This window comes from Pteropus medius, unplaced genomic scaffold (genome assembly GCF_902729225.1).
Source record: "Pteropus medius unplaced genomic scaffold, Ma_sr-lr_union100, whole genome shotgun sequence".
Classification (NCBI taxonomy): Eukaryota; Metazoa; Chordata; class Mammalia; order Chiroptera; family Pteropodidae; genus Pteropus; species Pteropus medius.
In genome coordinates, this window is record NW_024350921.1 from 3,745,017 (window position 1) to 3,762,681 (window position 17,665).

A 17,665-nucleotide genomic window follows, 5' to 3' on the forward strand; every position below is an offset into this window, starting at 1 on the left:
ACTAACTGTTCAAAACCATTGAAAGCCCTCATTTATTGTATAATATTTTTGTGGCATGGATTAGGTTATGCCCACGATTTAGAAAGAGAAATGAAACATAGGCCTGCGTATGAATCACACCAGCTCACCAGCTATCAGATCTGAGCCTAAAGTAGAAATTCCATTTTTCATGAGCAATCAGATTCTTTTACTAAATTGACACCCCTTTATCTTTTTTTCCCATGCAAGTTACTTGAAAGAAACATTGTCGTCCTATGCTTATAACTCCTAGTTAACTGGTAAGGAAATGGGAGTAGCATCAATAGATAAATACTTTAAGAGTGCCCCGAGCTTAATTTTATTTATATTTAACAATTTTAGCCTCTCACCCACCAAAGTACCTTTTTGGAGGGAGATGCTAAACGTCGTTGACTTCTTATCCATTTTTTAAAACATAGTCTCAAGATTCTAGAAAAGAATGAAATACCCAGAAACCACATTGAATGCTGAGAAGTAAAATAAGGCAAAGCAAGCACTCTGTTATCTAGAAATTCCTTGGAATAGCTTGTCATTTTTTTCCTTCAGTTTTTAGAAAGAGAGAAGACACAGCCTCAGATTGAAACTATTAACCACATCCTTCACCCAGTGTTTAGTTTTTTCACGCGCTGTGATCGGTTCCGCATGCTCGAGGACACTCACTCGTCCAGCCTGTCCCCGTGCTGGGTGCTGGGCCTGCTGCCCCGCCCCTGACAGATGGCCACCCAGCTCTGCTGGAACACTTCACCTTCCTAGTCAGCCAGTTCCATTTTTGGAGAACACAGATTGTTAGAAAGCTCTTCCTTAAATAGAATCAAAGTTTGCTTGTCTTCACTTTCCCCCCTTGGCTCTCATTTGTTCTCAAGAGCTATGCTGAGTGAAGTGTGCTCTTCTGTAGAGTGACAGCTCTGCTCTAGGCTTGTCTCCATTCAGGCACACATTGCCTTGGAAACATTTGTGCTGAGCATTGTATATTGTAAAAATACAAATACAGTTACGTTTTGAACATCTATATCTATTAGGAGCAGGTGATATTCATAGTTCAAAAGCTCTTGGGGGCTCAGTATTTCATCACTGAAAGAAACACTCCCTTTTTTGTTTTGATGTGTCTGTCATGCTCCCCAAAGGCCTGCTTTTGTTGGACATTTACCTCCGCATGAGTTTTCCATGGTCCTCTTGAGCAGTATCAGAGAGAAGGGAGGCACCACTGACAGGAATCACCACAATGGAGAGACTTCTTATGTCTCCACAGCTGGACTTGGCATGACATTGTCAAGAAGGAAGGTGAGAAAACACTCTGCAGCCCCGCCTGCCCCGCCAGGGGTCTCTTTTGCTAAAAAGATTGGAGCTAGAGTGTTCATGGCTTCCTGTTTACATTATCGTCACCAGTGCACTTTCAGAATTACAATATGGTTTTTAGATCAATTATGCAACCAGCAGAAATTATCTCTACCACATATTAGAAAGAGTGAAATCAGCATTGAAAACTACACTGCCTGTGCTGACCTTCTCATAGCTCCTTATGGTATCACCCACATTGGTAATTTGTTCTGCTGTGGAAATCTACGTGATTGCTAAATCCATGGTAAGATTTCAATGGCAGATGCCTGGTTTGGAATAAAATAGCACTGGACTCCCCAGCAAAGGTGCACAGTGTTGTACATGTGTTTGCCTCTCTAAGTGCAGATAACTGACTCAAGAGTGTTCTCCCCGCTTTCTTAGGCTCATCCGAGGTGTAGAGATTGGTGAGCCATTTAATCACATGTAATATTCGTTAGAGTGACTTTGACAAAAAGATCTCCCTGTTAGGAAAGGGTTAACACTCTTTCTTTTTCTTTAATAATTTATAATTGAATAAAACAATATGAGCTCTTATTTGCACATGGGCAAAACATTTATATACTGGATCTCCTCTCATATTCAGCTTATGATCATGAATAGTCAAAGAGAACTTTTCCACAGATTACAAGGAGCAATTGTTAAGAATATTTCTGCTGGCAGAGCCCAGTTGATATTTTGAAGGGCCCAGACTACACAGCTCTCTAGTTCAGTGGTGAGGTGCTCTGCTTGGGCTACTGTCTGGCTATGATATTGCGGCCTGACTTACAAAATCAAGCAGCTTAGGTGTTTTGAAGCACTGTGCTAAATCTTTTGAGATGGGGAAGCTGCTTCCAGGGAGGTATTTTTCAAAGATTTTCATTCAGGCTACTGAAGAACAGTTTTGTTACCACTTCATGATCGCAGCTGGAACCCACCAAAGCCCCGAAGTTTAACTCTTTTCAGTGGCTAAGTCCATTTATAACCTATTAGTAACCTGCTCAAAAGAGTCTGTTCTAACACACACGTGTCTATTGCTAACTATTTCCCTAGGCATCTGGAGCCAGAAGTGAGCTGCCCCCACGCCTCCCAGGTTTGCTACTGGAGCATTTGTCCTTATGTGACCATGCCTAAGGACAATTAGAAACCTGCCAGTGATTCAAAGACTCCCACCTCTGTGATTCCAAGCCAGACCTGGGAGCAGAGTGAGGCTGTTGGAAGGGACTCCTCGGTGCTGACTATAAAATTGCCCTTGCACTGATTTGAGCTAAAGCTTTTAGACAAGGAGGGGGTTGTTCGTTCCTATGTGTGAAATTCATGAGGTTCTCAGAGGCATATCCATGCTAGGATTGCCTCGGGAGTAACTAAGAGACTTCCCCAAGAAGACACTGCTAGTCTTAGATACGGTAAAGAGGTGGGACCTTAACTCAAACTTGAGGTTTTTTTTACTGTACCAAGTTGAGTATCAGATTTAGTGGATGGACATTTGGTAGGACTGACCCAGAGACAGGCACTTAGAATGTTAGAGGAAATTTTAATGATATCAAGTTCTTTATTTTGGAGACGAAAAACTTATTTACAAAATTTTAGTAAATTTTGGAATCTGAGAGTTAGATGGTGATAATGTGCCAGTGTTAACTTCCTGATTTTGGTGGTTGTATTGTAATTGTGGAGGAGAACATCCTTTTTGTGGAAATACACACAAAATATTGAGATGATAGGGTAGCATGTTGGCAGCTTTCTCTCAAATGGCTCAGGGACAATAATGTTCTCATGCTGTTTTTGTAACTTTCCTGTACATTAAAACAACAGCTAGACATGAGTGGTTTGGAGGCCACCGCAGGCTATAAAGTTGGCTCGTAGCAAAGGAGACGTAACTTGGGCTTCCATGCTGTCTGGATATTTACGGTGTTACAGTGCCTTAAACTTGGCATAAGCCTTTCAGAGATCAGACAGTATCACTGAGTACCTGCTGAGGTTGGACCTACGACATGAGAACAACAACTGATTCTTCATCTGGATGCTTTCCCCCAGTACTTGACTCAGAACTTTCTATAATTATCCAGCAGGTTCTCTCCATATCACTAGCGTGCACGTGAGGAAATCCCTGCTTCTTGCTGGCTGAGCCCAGACTGTTTCGAGCCAGTTCAATATATGCTTTTTTGTTATAACGGAGACAGGGAGAGCGATGGTGAGAAATGATCTCCTGGGCTCACAGCCTCCCTCCGTGTTGTGCAGCATGGGTGGGGGTGGGGGGTCCATTTAGACAATGTAGGACCGGATCTTTGCTATGATTATAAATGTCCTCAGCAGGTCCGAATCAGGGCACATGGTTTGTTAAGAATGAAATGTGGCCAGTGAATGCCACAGCCTGTGACTGTGGGAGCCGAATCGGAGTTTGAGTTGTCCCTTCCTCACTCTGTCCCTTGGAAATCCCTCCTACGCCACGTCATTCCATGCTGAGCGACCTTTGAAAGCAATAACCAACCAAAGGCTTTGAAATAGGGATACAAACATTATGTGGGGGTTGGCACGGTGTAAGCGGGTATGTTCAGATCAGAAGTGGGAGCCTGGCCAGACATTATTTCATCTGATGGGATATAAAGAAAAGGATAACGTTTAGTAGTTTCTGACTTTCTGAAGCTTGTGATGTAGCTGGAAGTGACCCAGGCATAAAGCAGTCCCCACTGAACGGTGGCGCTGTTCCGGCTGCCCCATTGGAAACTGAGGCTAGATGGCGCAGCTCAGGAAGCAGCGTAGCAGAGTGGTTGCGGTGGGGGTGGGGGGCTCTGGAGTCCGAGCCTACCCACGTTCAAGTCCGGGCTTTGCCATGTTCTAGTCGAGCAGCTTCGGGCAAGCTATTGAACTGTAAGCCTCAACCTCGTAATCTCTAAAAGGGGATAAGTAATTACTTGTCTCATGAAATTATTGAGAATTGAATGAAGTCATCCATGCAAACGATACTCGAAGCTGAGCTGGGACTTATGAGAGGAGGTAGGCTTTAACCGATGGAGGGAGACACGAGTAAGGTACAGCTGCGTTAAGGGAGACAGCAGACTAGAGGGAAGGAGAATGCTGGGGAGTCCTGAGTGATTGGGGTGAGCCGTGTTGTGAACGCCCTGAATGCTATACCCGATGGCATTTGGAAAGGGAACACCCAAAGACATCCCCCATGGAGAACAAAGGAGAAGACCATCAGACGTCTTGATCCTGATTGTCAGAAGGGACTACAGAGGGCCAGTCTGTCAGCAGGAGGCTGGGGCTGAAACCTCAGTGACCCGGGGGTGACGTCATAGGTGCTGGGCTCAGCAGTGGGAATGGAGGGTGGCAGGAGGGGATTTTGAAGGAAAACCCAGGACTCTACATTGACTGGATATGGAACAGCTAAAAGTACTGGTCACAGATGACTCAGGGGTCTCGAGCCTGAGTGAATGACCAGCAGAGTGACTAGGAGCGTTAGGGAAGTAGGAGGAGAAACTGGGCCGTGAGGACAATACCTGTTTGCGTTCGAGCATGACGTTCCGTGGGAATGTTCAGCAGAATGCTTCAGGCACGAATCTCAACTTTAGCAGACACAGACTTCAGATTTTTGTTATAATGTGCTTCCTATTTTTAAGCAAATTTTAGTTTTGGGACTTCTATACGAATGGTTTTCTCTAGGGCCTGCAGTGGACACCTGACATTTCTGAGGCAGCGTATTACCTACGTCAGCCACACTTTCAATCTTCGTGTTGTCCTGAGGTCAGGTCCCAGGTCTTCTGTCCACTTTTGAGAGCTAGCACCACAGCCCTCCCTGGCAGGAAAGCCCACAGGAGGCCCTGTGACATCACAGCCTGTGCTCAGGGGTCTGCAAGCTCCACCAGCCAACATTCTGTGCAGAAAGGGTGTGACCCCACCCACCCTCCCCAATACCAAACAAAAGCCAAAAGCCAATGCAGCAGAAAAATTCAAACCAAGACCCCAAAACTGATTTTATATACATTTTCCCAGAGTGGACAGTAATAACGGTTTCTCTTTGCTTAATTTGTGCCTGTGTTTGGTGCCCACATACATTTTTGTTTAACCTTCACAATAACTCTGAGAGAGACATAATAATATCCTCATTTTCCCGTAGAAAAAAAACAAGACTTGGGAGCTAAGTTTTGTACCCAAGAGCACACAGAAAGTGATGGCGTTGAAATTTGAACTAGGTCTGCCTGACTTCAATGTCTGTTGTTGGCAATTGGAAAGGGAACACCCAAAGACATTTCCTGTGGAGAACAAATTCCCCAGCTCCAGGAATTGAGGATTCGGATGCGGGAGTAGTGATGCTCACTTGGCATCAGTATCAGTGGTTTCTGTCACTCCCTGGCTTCCACTGGTACAGCTCTTTTGGTTTTCAGCCATCTTTGCTATAGTCCCTCAAATGCTAGGGTACCAGGTCCTTCAGTGAGCATCGTTTGCTTCCTGGCCCCAAGGGAGTCACATATTAATAACTGTGCCCTGTTCCTTCATGTTGAGGTGAGCAGGCACCATTAATTAAAATAACTCAGAAGCTGAATGACCCAGGAACACATCTTCTTTTTTGTAAATTGATTTTTATTTTGGCAGCACTTCTGTCAGCAGCAAACATGCCCTGTGGCTGCTGCATGCATAATATTTCAGCCACCTTTGCCATTCAGGGTTTCTTTGTATTTTATAGATATCTGCACACAGCTACTCCTCAGAGTCATTATCTCTGAGATGTCTGGGTTTTATATAACTATTCTTATAAAAAAAATAGTTATAAAAAATTAGACAATGTAGAACAAACGTATCACCCGTGATCTCATCACCCAGAAATATCACTATATCTCTAATCATTTGTGTCTAATTGGTCAGTATTTACACACACGGGTAATTAAAATCATGATGCATAGGCGACTTCTTGCTGTTATCAGTACAAGCTGTCATAGGGCAATTAGTCCAGGAAATATTCAGTTCTTTCTACAGGTGCCTCATCCCACACATGGAAAGGAAATTTAGTGAGTGAGCTTACGTGCACTTCCTGGCTCGTCAGATGCGTACGGGGTTTTGTGCATTCCATAAACCATGTCAGAGATGCTGATTCTTTATGGTACACTTGTCCTAGAAGTAGTTTGTGTTCCTGGGTTGAATGTTCTTGAAGAACAGAAAATTACTGTTAATCTCCCTGCATGTTGTTAAACAAACTTCCTAAACTGAATCACTCTAAGCAACTGGTTCTTCATGCCAAAAAAACATTACAAAGCCAAACCATTCCCCATGCAAAGTCTGTAGGTAACACATGAGGAGAAGATTACGATATCTCAATGTGATTTTTGGCTTCAACAACAAATTATCATCTCTTCATTGCATGAAGACAGGGACTCTGGGTTCTCAGAGTTGCATTTAATACTTCAGGTTCACCTATTCAGTCTCTGTTGCGTAATCTACCATTGTATGAACATGAATTACGTATCACGTGTCACAATTTGAATTCTGTAGAATTCCATCTTATGAGATTGTTCATCGTAGAAATGACCTGCCAAATGTATTGCCCACATAATATGGAAACTTCTACACTCACTGTGGCACCAGGCACCTAAAATAAAATAAACTTGGATTTGTTTTTGTATGTCTTAAGCTTCCAAGTATTTAGATCCAAAAAATGTAAAACAACTGAACAACAGATTAGTGGGAGGATAATTAGAAAATAAAGACAGATTGTTAGAAAGAATGCTAATAGGAGAAAAGCCAGGAAAGACTGGGAAGCGAGAAAAGGGTCTGTGCCCTTAGAAAGTGAGGGGCACAGGTGCGCTGTTACAGGTGGGTGCGTGAAAACAAATTGCTCTCTCCGCTGGGCCGCGTTCCCCCCTCAGGTCCTGAGGAAGTAGAGAACATCAGATAGAGTATCTCCCAGCAGCTAGCATCTTGATTGCTTCTTATTAAAATCCTCCTGCTCCACTTTAGTTTTCCAAAGAGAATAGAAAACACCCTTTCCTGACAAAAGAGTTACTCAAGCAGGAGAATAGAGAAACATGAACTCAGAATGCTTAGGAATTAAAGTAAAATCTTCTTGCCATGTTTCTGACTACGTTTCCCCATATGGCATGTTCTCTTTTTTAGACCCTGTCCATATGTCTAGAATGTTCCTTTTCTCTATTGCATCTTTGTTGCTGGCCCCTGGGGGCAGGCACGGGGTGTGTGTGTACTGGCATGTGCTGCAGGACTTACTGCTGAGACCCCGGATTGCTGTGAGGCCAGCACTGGCGCCTCTTCTCTCCCTGTGCACCCTGCCCGGTGCTCACGCTCCTCTCTGGACAAGAGGGCAGGCAGGCTGCCTGAGCCGAGTTGGGCCAGGGTCTAATTGGTGGACTCAGCCAGTGTCAGACGAGCTAGGTGTTTCTCTGCACATCAGCCTGCATTTGCTCAAGTCCTCTTTTGCCTAGAATGTTGTCCAGGATCAGCCCCTCCCAGCTGCTGGTGCTCTCTCTTGATTACTCATCACTGCCCCTCGGGGCTTCTGTCCCCGATGTTTCTCACAGCCAGAGAAGCCACCTTGAAGGCAGCTCTTTGTAAATTTTTAAGGCTGGGGCCACCCGTGTTGCCTCATGGAAGCAGGCCATCCTGTGGCTTCTGTGTGCAAGAAAGCTCGTTTGATTTTGCACTTTTGGTTTTTTAAGGAGTAAAGCCGTTGATTGACTTGGAAAATTTACAAGTGGATGTTTAGAAGTAGAGTGTATATTAGTAGTGAAACTGTAGCTGTTCTTATGCTACTAAATTAAGTTGACTAAAAAGAAAAACAATGTAGTGGCAAAAGCTGGCTATGAAGATCAGAAAGGCCACTTGGTCCCTTTGTGGTTCTTCTACTTTTTTTTTTTTCATTGCCTACTATATACAGTTAAGTTTAAAAAGTGAAGTCCATTTGATAGTTTGGGCTATCTGCACAATTCTAGAATAGTGGAAAGGGCCCTGGAGATAACCTGGTCCAAACCTTTTCTACAAAAATCAGGCAAATCAGAATGACTTGTCTGAGATTGCAAAGATTCTTTACTGCAAAGCCAGGAGCAGGCCGCTGAGTCCCGGGCTGAGCGCTGTCCATAAAGCCATAGATGAATGATGAGGGGCCAGAGCCAGGACCATAGTTACATCCAAGACCTCCTCCTGGAGCACAGGCAGGGAAGGAAGCCACATGCTCCATGGGACCTGGCATCCTAGTAACCAATGTTGGCCTTGCTTATAGCAGTGTGTGATTCCCGTGAGCCTTTCTGCCTGTCCTTACTTGGAAAACGGGCTCTTCCTTTACTACCTACAGGAAGGCCCATTTTGCATTATTGAGCATCCTCTCTGTAACTGTCCACAGAGATGCTCATGTTGTAGCTACTCCTGGCCCAGAGGATAGAAGTGAGGTGAGATGTGCCCCCAGGCACATTTTAGGGGGAAAAAAACCGATATATGCACATCTCTGTTGAGAAAGCCCCACCTGTTCTTCTCTCTATTGGTTCTGCCTTTGTCTTCAACTGGAAAAGAAAACAACTAGATGACATAATAATAGCAATAAACACAAGGATAGATATCGTTTGGACTCTTGCTATGTACTATACACTGTGCTAAGTGTGTTCCCCAGTTTTCAGACCCTCATAACATCTCCACAGGTGCCACCAATATCTTTATATTACGGATGAAAAAAACGAGTAATAGAGGTATTATAGAATTGCCAAGGTCTAAAGCTAGTAGGCTGGTCTTGAAACATGATCTGGAAAAGTTGGCTGGCAGAAATGGTTCGTTTGTCTTTGCGAGCCACCTGCCACCTGTGTCAATGTGCTGTCCCTTTCCTCATTTTAATTTCTCCATTTCATTTTATTTAGATATGGTCTTGAAAAGATGCATGTGTGCTGCACTTTTGCCAGTGGATTGACATGTTAAGTAATATTGCGGAATGTCATGTCTAATCCTTGCCACATCTTGTACACCCTTTTGCATATTAAAAAAAATGCTTGTGCTAATGGATTGAGTATATGTGCTGAGAAGTACTAAATAGATATTGTAGATTAAAAACTAAATTTTTTAAAAATTCTTTTCATTGGCATCTGTGTTACCATTTACCTTTCACATTTGATAGAAAATTCTATATACTTCTAAACCATTTTTTTCAGGCTTAACTATTTGGTCATGTTATTTGCCTGCCTGCTCACGAGTAGACAGACTTTCTTATGAGCAAGGATGGAAATTCCAGCTCAGAGTTCTGGACACATGGACCTGTGTGATGGTAGAGGCCCTTTGCCCCTGACACCTCTTCCTCTGAGCTGTCTCCTGGTACGTCTGTCCACTGGGAAAGGAACCGTCTGGGCACAGGCATGGCGACTAGTTCCTTTGTCCCTCCCTCAGCTGGTAGCGTCTACCCAATCAGTGGGTTTGCCTTAGAGATGGCAGCTTCTTCCATCTTGTGAGCCTCCTTCCTCCCTCCCTTCCTGGACCACCCCTCTCCCTGTACTTGAGAATTTTGTCGGGCACACAGTAGAGCACCTTGTTATAGGGTAAGGGGTAAACACCTAAGGTGCACATGCCTAGAAATAATAAAAGTCAATCTCGATTCATTCCAGTTTGGAGACGAGCAGAGAAGGGGGTGGATCAGGAACTAGTGTACCTCAGAACCCCGAGACACAGCACAGCTGGAGCAGTGCCTTCCTCCCACCCTGGCTGCTGGCCTCACGAGTGTGTGAGTGCCCAGCACCTAGTAGGGCCTCAAAGTATTATTGAAAAGTGGAAGGAAGGAAGGAAAGAAGGAAGGGAGGGAGGAAAGAAGGGAGGAAGGGGCATAGGGAAGGCTTGGGGTGGCACGTACTTAGGAGGCTTGCTAATTGTGATATCAGTCTGCTCCTACATAATCTGTCAACACTCTTGGCAATATAGATGCGTATCATGGGAGAGATCAGTCTGGAAGGTTGGAGGAGTGCATATGAAATAGTGGTGTTGAGAGAGGAAGCGAGGTTTATTAACTGAGCAAACATTTATTGAATGCCAGGCCCTGAGGCCGCAAAATGACTGAACATGGTCTTTCTCAGGGAAGTAAATAGAGTGCAGTGAGGCAGGTGCTGAAATAGAGATGGGAGAGTCCTGTCCTCCCAGACTGCTTAGGAGGACTGAGTTTCTCACGAGTGTCGTCACGTTATCATAGTGCCATTCTCGGATCTCAGTGCCAAGCAGATCTTTGGGATTCACCCTTGTTTTACCATGAGGAAAAGGCCCACGGCGAGTCAGTCGCTCGCTGACACCAGAGTCCTGCCCTGCACCCACGGTGTTTTTCCGCGGGCCACATTGTTTGCGATCTGGTCAGTGAGATGCATATTGGCTAAGCTTTTGGAGAAGACATTGATTTTCATTTTCAAAAGCTGGATTTAACTGCTAGAGGAAAGAAGGTTCTAGCTCCAACTTTGTGCTCAACCTGCTTTGTTTCTAGCATGTCCTGGCTGTCAAAAGGATATGTTCTCCCCTCTTGGTGTCAGGACCTTGCAGCATGTGGATGCAGCTGTTGTTAGCACCAAACGACAAAAGCAGTAAGGCTGGGATTTTTCGTGAATGAAGTTGGTTCCCAAAGAGAGACATGGAAGAGACCCAAAAAGCTGTTACAGGTTACATTTAGTCTGTTGTCTCAGAAGTGGTTATGAACTTCTTTTTTAAAAATGTCCAGTTCCTAATGGTGAGTCCATGGTGCCAAGTAAAGAGCATTTTCCACCAACGGGATGCTAGAGAGGTGATAAGCTTTTTGCTTTGCCCAACACAGTTCGGCCAGCCTCAGCTGGAGATGTCTTTGCTGCAGCATGGCCCTGCCTTCTGCACCCCACACCCCATCCCATAGCGCAGCCCCGAGGCATCCTCACATCTTGCTCACAGCCCTGTCACCTGACTTCTCTACTGCACACACTTCCCCTCCTCCCCTGAACTCATTCTTGTCCAGCAATTATCAGCATGTTTGAGCTTCTGTGCGACAGAAGGAATAGATGCTAACTGAAGCAGCCGAGTGATGGAACTGATGCTTGAGTTTCTTCTGACCTAGATCTGGCCTTGTCTGAAATTGCTTTATACCGAGAGCCTGTCCCACTCTCTTGAGCTGCCCTTGGGGTTTCTCAGACAACCATGGCTAAGATACCAGCCTCAGTGAATTCATTTGGGCCCATCCTAAGACAGATCTGATAGCCCCCCAGAAAATCGAGGTTAAATTATATTGGCCAGTTAGGCCTAATGTCTGTGGCCCCTAGTGTAACTAATTTTTCATTATGGCTCTTGTGGTAAATATTTTAAACCCAAGATTCTCTGGGTTTAGGAAACATGTACACCAGCCTGGCAGTTAGTCATGATGTTGTTGTGATGCCTGTCCCTCCACCATGACTCGACCGTGAGGCCCACACCCAAGCCTGGGTGCTCCCAAACTGTTCTTTTCAACTTATCCAAATTCAGTTGTCCCCGCCTACCCACGGTTTTGCGTTCTCCAGTTTCGATTACCTGGAGTCGACTGTGGTCTGAAAGTATTAAATGGAAAATTTCAGAAATAAATAATTCCTAAGTTTTAAATTGTGCTCGGTTCTGAGTGGTGTGATGAAATCTCATGCCATCCTGCTCCGTCTGGGATGTTAATCATCCACACTGCACATGCTACCCTCCAGTCACTTAGTAGCCATCTTGGTTATCAGATCGACTGTCTTGGTGTCCGAGTAACCCTTATTTTACTTATTAATGGCCCACATAAGTTTTATTACAGTCTATTGTTAAGAGTGGTCTATCTTATTATTAGTTATTGTTGTAATCTCTTCCTGTGCCTAATTTATAAATTAAACTTTATCACAGATACGTATGTATAATTAAAAACGGAGTATGAGTAGGGTTCTGTACTATCCATGTCTTCAGGCATCCACTGGGCATCTTGGAACGTGCCCCGTGGAGATGAAAGGGGATGACTGTACACCACTTTTCTAAGTGGGGTTGGTTCGGCGTATTTAAGGAGGTGGGGTGGGAGAGGAGGAGTGAGAGCTGGGAAAGAGTGTTGTTTTTTTTTTTAGTGCTCTTAATTGAAATGACAGAAAGTCAACTCAAAAGTGGATAGAGCAAAAAAAAAAAAAAGAGGAGGAGGAGGAGAAGGAAATTTAAAGAAGGATTTAGCTTATATCGTTGGGAAGTATGTTTGGATCAAAGGGCTCGACTTATGTCATCCTGGTTCTGTCTCTCTGGGCCTCTTTCCTGCTCTCTCCTTTACTCTTCACATAGACTCCTACAAGTGTGGGCAGCTTCAAGAGATGAGAGATGGCATTCCTCAGGACTGCAGCACTAGCCCTGGGGAGTGCTCTGATCCGCATGGGTCCCCCCATGACCCAGCATGGGGTAGGCAGGGGCCCTGCTGAAGCCACTGGAAGAGAGGAGTTTTGTTGAGTAAGAGAAGGAATTAAGGCAGCTGAACAGATTAAAACAACAGAGAACCACTGAATTAATTTTAATTGATCATCCATAAAAAAAATCTTAAATTCAGTACACTTGAGTTTATTCCCTTTATATTGTGATCATAAATGTTGGCACTGGATGTTCACTGAATAATGGAAGCTAATCCTGCCAGCATATCTAAAAAACTAAATACAAATTAAATGTATGTAACATAAGATGAAGAGCTGTTAGAAGCCAAAGATTAAATATATTCTAACTCTTATATGAAAACTTATTTCAGTCACTTTGTACCTTAAAGAAATCTTGACAGATCTCCTTTACATTTAATAACAAAGGCCTTTCATAGTGTTTAGTTGACTTTAATAATAGGTCCTGGACGTGGTTCCATAGTGTAGCGGATAGCACATCTGCTTTACACGCAGAAGGTCCTGGGTTCATGCCGCAGTGGAGCCACAGTCCATGGTCTACAGCCATGCCACCCTGAACAAGCCTGATGTCTGATCTCGGAAGCTAAGCAGGGTTGGGCCTGGTTAGTACTTGGATGGGAGACCACATAGGAAGACCAGGTGCTGTAGGCATAAATAATTAAAAATAATAATAATAATTGGTCCTAACTCTGATGGGCAGAGGGAACCCCACAAATTAATAATCTCTATTCTTAGTATGAATGGCATTTTAAACACAAGGAAGATTTCTAGTTAAATCTGGTTATGTTACAGATGTGATTGTTAACAAAAATAAAATGGTTTTGCCATAGAGCTCCTGAAACTTAGGTACATTATGTCTAAATGACTTGGATTGAATATATTTCTGAACTATCAAATTTGTTTGACATTTATCTTAAATCTCCAGAACTCCAGCTGGAAGATGACAGTTAGAGCATATTTTAAAATTCATCTGTTATAACATCCCTTTATCTTAAAAGGAGTATATAAAAGATTTTGACTTTAAAATCACTAACATTAATAATGTATGACATTCAAACTTTTATTAGAACTCAATCTTCAGTGTGTGTAATTTTATTCAAGAAAGTTAAAATCTGCTTATTATTGTCGATGAAAATGTAACTCAGGATCAGAGATCCAATAGCTTGATGCCAGAAAATTGTCACAAATGCCGAAGAGTAAACAGGCATAACTCAGAGAGTTTGGTTCCAGACCACCGCAGTAAAGCGAGTATCACAATAAAGTGAGTCGTAATCTTTTTGCTGGGGGAGCGGTCTTGCCTCCTATTTTTAAAAAAACGCAATAGCTATGAAGCGCAATAAAGTGAGGTATGCCTGTACTTTACGTTTAAGTCCAATTCAGCTATTTGCCAGTTAAAATTCTTTCTGCTCATAGAGTAAGAAATAACCGTTCCTTGTGTTACACGTTATTTTTTATTATTGTTACTAAATGTAAATAAAACTCATTGTACAAATTGTGGCTGGTCTTTAATGTGACAGCTCCATCAAGGATCTTGTTCACATCCTCCCACGGCCGCAAACCTGGTCCATTCCAGGCAGCCCCGTGCTCAGGGGTCTGCATCCTTGCTGTCCAGTCTGGGTGCTGACTAGCCTGGAGACCTGGGGTGAGCGCTTGGCCTCTCCAAGACCTTCATGCATCTCATTTGTGGAGCACATTGTCCAGCACCCTCCTACCCAGGACTCCTGATAGAGCAAAAAGAGAGCACTAGAGCTGCTAAGCGTGGGGACATGTCGGAGGTCCCCGTGCCCCACTGGGTCTTCTGGGCAGTACATGCAGGGGACCCCGGGCCCACTCCCAACAGCAACAGCCTGAAGCAACTGAGCAAGCCGATAGCTAAGATTTCTTCTAGATCTTAAATGCCACAGTTTTATGGTTGTAGGTTTGAGGAAACATGTTTTTAGAGCCTCATCTTCAATGTAGAAGTTAAAATCCTGGTCACTCCTGAGCACATGCCACGTGACACAGTGTCTTACTTTTTTTTTTTTAAAACAGTGACTTCCATTCCTTCTTTGTTCTTCTTTCTTGGTGGAAAGCTGTTGCAGTTTATAAAATATTGAAGAAGCTGTAGAGAAAGTTATCACTCTTCAAAAATGCATTACTTAACGTCACCTAATACAGCATACCAGCAATTGGACGGTTTTCTAATGGTCACATTCTAGATATTCTCATTCGTAATGTGATTTATCCAAAACACGCTGCAGCAAATGCTCCAACCGGAATACTTAAATACCGAGTAAATTCTGTGCAGTTGGATTTTATGATTTACTCGAGGACTGAAAGAAAAGCAAGCACATCATTTGAAGTCGTCTCACATCTTGCTGAAACACACTGGCATTCCCCGTGCGTCAGCTAGTACAATGTGACAGGGACTGGAACCTCATGGTGTCCTACATGGTTTGGGCTCCTGGGCCATGCAGGCCTATTCACAAATGATCAGTCCATGGCCCAGGCTGCCCAGAATTCTTGACTGGGCAAGGTAGGCAGGCCTCAAGGGAAAGTACTGGAAAGTGTGTTCTTGCAAAATAAAGTGCAGAGAAGGGGCGTACAAGCTAGTCAGTGAGGGCTTCTGGTTGGCCACACATCCGTTAGCTACTGTAGTAGTTACCTGTAGTAGATAAAGGTGGCTGGAGACTTTGCAAAATAGGTACAAAGATTTGCCTCTTCTTTTGGAAAATGTGTAAAATTGTAAGAAAAAAAATTTATTCTTGTTAAAAACACATCAGCATTCAAGTCGTTTTTATTACAACTGGGAGAAGTAAGTGGTATGACTTTAATGAGAGAAGAAGCGAAGCGGATGATGTGTAGAAAATATATACACATGGAGAAAGTGGGGACAGGATTCCCACACTGCCTCTCTGCCCGAAAGGTAATGGATTTGCCTTCAAATTAGAAACATGCCCGGAGCCTGGACACCACGGGGCCGTCCAGGGCACGGGGCTCTGGTACATGTCTGTCTCCTCTGCTCCTTGGATGCACATCAGCACCACTGCCCTGTGAGACGCACGTGACCCACACACTGCCTGTTTTACATTCGTACTATTCCCTTTGAGATCTAGCTGTCACGTGGCGGTGGTCATGTGGCTTCATGGTTCTTCATAACACATTTTTTATCCCAAACCTTCATTCCCTAAGCCTCAACTCCATTTACACCTGGAGACACAGGGGCCATTTTCATTGCCTTGAATTGGAGGAAGGGTTCATCCCTGTTTAGGGTGGGCCGGTGGGGCAGAGTGAGGATAGATTCTTAACACCCCAGTTCAGAGTCCTGGATGCATTTCTCGCGGAAATCACGTTAGAAATGATGGTACATTTGCCACAGAAACCATGTTGCACATCGGCCTCTCAACTGTTACTTTTATTGGAAGCACAGGTGTGTGCCACCCCACTTGGCAGTGGTTGGGCCAGTTCCCTGGTCTCTTTCGGCCTCCATCTCCCCATCCACAGAAATTGGGGGGCAGGTGCCTACGTTGTCACAGGACTGTTATGAGGGTTCAGATAATGTAGATATCAGAAGGATCTGCTTCCTTCCTATGCCCAGACACCTGCCCCCTTAAGACTTAATGTATCAGACAATTTTTTTTCCTAATTCACTCTTCACAACTGGTCGTGGGAAATGTGTCTGCCGTTTTTAAAGAAAAAAAGAAGTACAAGAAGAGAAGGAGAGAGTATCGGTTTCTACTGACTGGGGCCACTCTGCTGCGGCAGCCCTGTGGGGGCATGACTGTCCCAGGACTGGAAGAGGACGCTGGGCTGGCCTGAGAGGCGGCAGCGGGGAGTGGGCAGGGGGGGTGCAAGCTCTGTTTGCTGAGACCTGAACCCAGTCAGACCAGGTCTTTTGAGTTCATTTAGTCCAACTTTCTGCCCAAGAATGTGAAGACATTCTGTCTGTGCCATTCTATATACCTTATTTTTCTCTTTGGCACAAGAATTCTCTAATCATTTCAGAAGGAAACTAATTTTCTGTTGTTTTGCTATCTTTTGTGTTGCTTATACTCTGGCATTTTTTTAAGAGTAGAGTTTTAGTAATTCTCAGCTTTCAGTCACTCCACAAGGGCACAGCACACTCGGCAACATTTTAATTTTCTGACTGTGATGTAGTTTGTAACAACGGTGGATTTGTCCTCCTTGTACTTTACGGGCAGGGAGGTGGCGTCAGGATCCTAACGATGCCCAGTGGCGTCCACCGCGCGTGCGGGTGCCCACTGAGCCCTTGCTGTGTCTCCACAGGCCTCGGCAAGACCAAGAGGAAGACGAGCGCTCGGGATGCGTCCCCGACGCCCAGCACGGATGCCGAGTACCCTGCCAATGGGGGCGGCGCCGACCGCATCTATGACCTCAACATCCCGGCCTTCGTCAAGTTCGCCTACGTGGCGGAGAGGGAGGACGAGCTGTCCCTGGTGAAGGGTTCACGTGTTACCGTCATGGAGAAGTGCAGCGATGGCTGGTGGCGTGGCAGCTACAACGGGCAGATCGGCTGGTTCCCCTCCAACTATGTCCTGGAGGAGGTGGACGAGGCGGCCGCCGAGTCCCCCAGCTTCCTGAGCCTGCGGAAGGGCGCGTCCCTGAGCAATGGCCAGGGCGCCCGCGTCCTGCACGTGGTCCAGACGCTGTACCCCTTCAGCTCGGTTACCGAGGAGGAGCTCAACTTCGAGAAGGGAGAGACCATGGAGGTGATTGAGAAGCCAGAGAACGACCCCGAGTGGTGGAAATGCAAAAACGCCCGAGGGCAGGTCGGCCTTGTGCCCAAAAACTACGTAGTGGTCCTCAGCGACGGGCCCGCCCTGCCCCCCTCGCACGCCCCACAGATCAGCTACCCGGGGCCCGCCGGCAGTGGGCGCTTCGCGGGCAGAGAGTGGTACTACGGAAACGTGACGCGCCACCAGGCCGAGTGCGCCCTCAACGAGCGGGGCCGCGAGGGTGACTTCCTCATTAGGGACAGCGAGTCCTCGGTAAGT

General features: G+C 45.1%; 1 protein-coding gene and 1 pseudogene across 5 annotated transcripts in view; both read left to right on the forward strand.

Annotated features, from left to right (window-relative positions):
• The window catches only part of NCK2 (NCK adaptor protein 2), a 129,397-nt gene that overhangs the window by 93,169 nt on the left and 18,563 nt on the right, over positions 1 to 17,665 (forward strand). For all 5 annotated transcript variants that reach the window (XM_039840153.1, XM_039840149.1, XM_039840152.1 and 2 more), the window contains one exon: positions 16,938 to 17,659. In XM_039840153.1, the coding sequence (XP_039696087.1) occupies positions 16,938 to 17,659 (722 nt within the window). The remainder of the gene's footprint in view (positions 1 to 16,937; positions 17,660 to 17,665) is intronic.
• Positions 13,207 to 13,322, forward strand: LOC120584478 (uncharacterized; annotated as a pseudogene).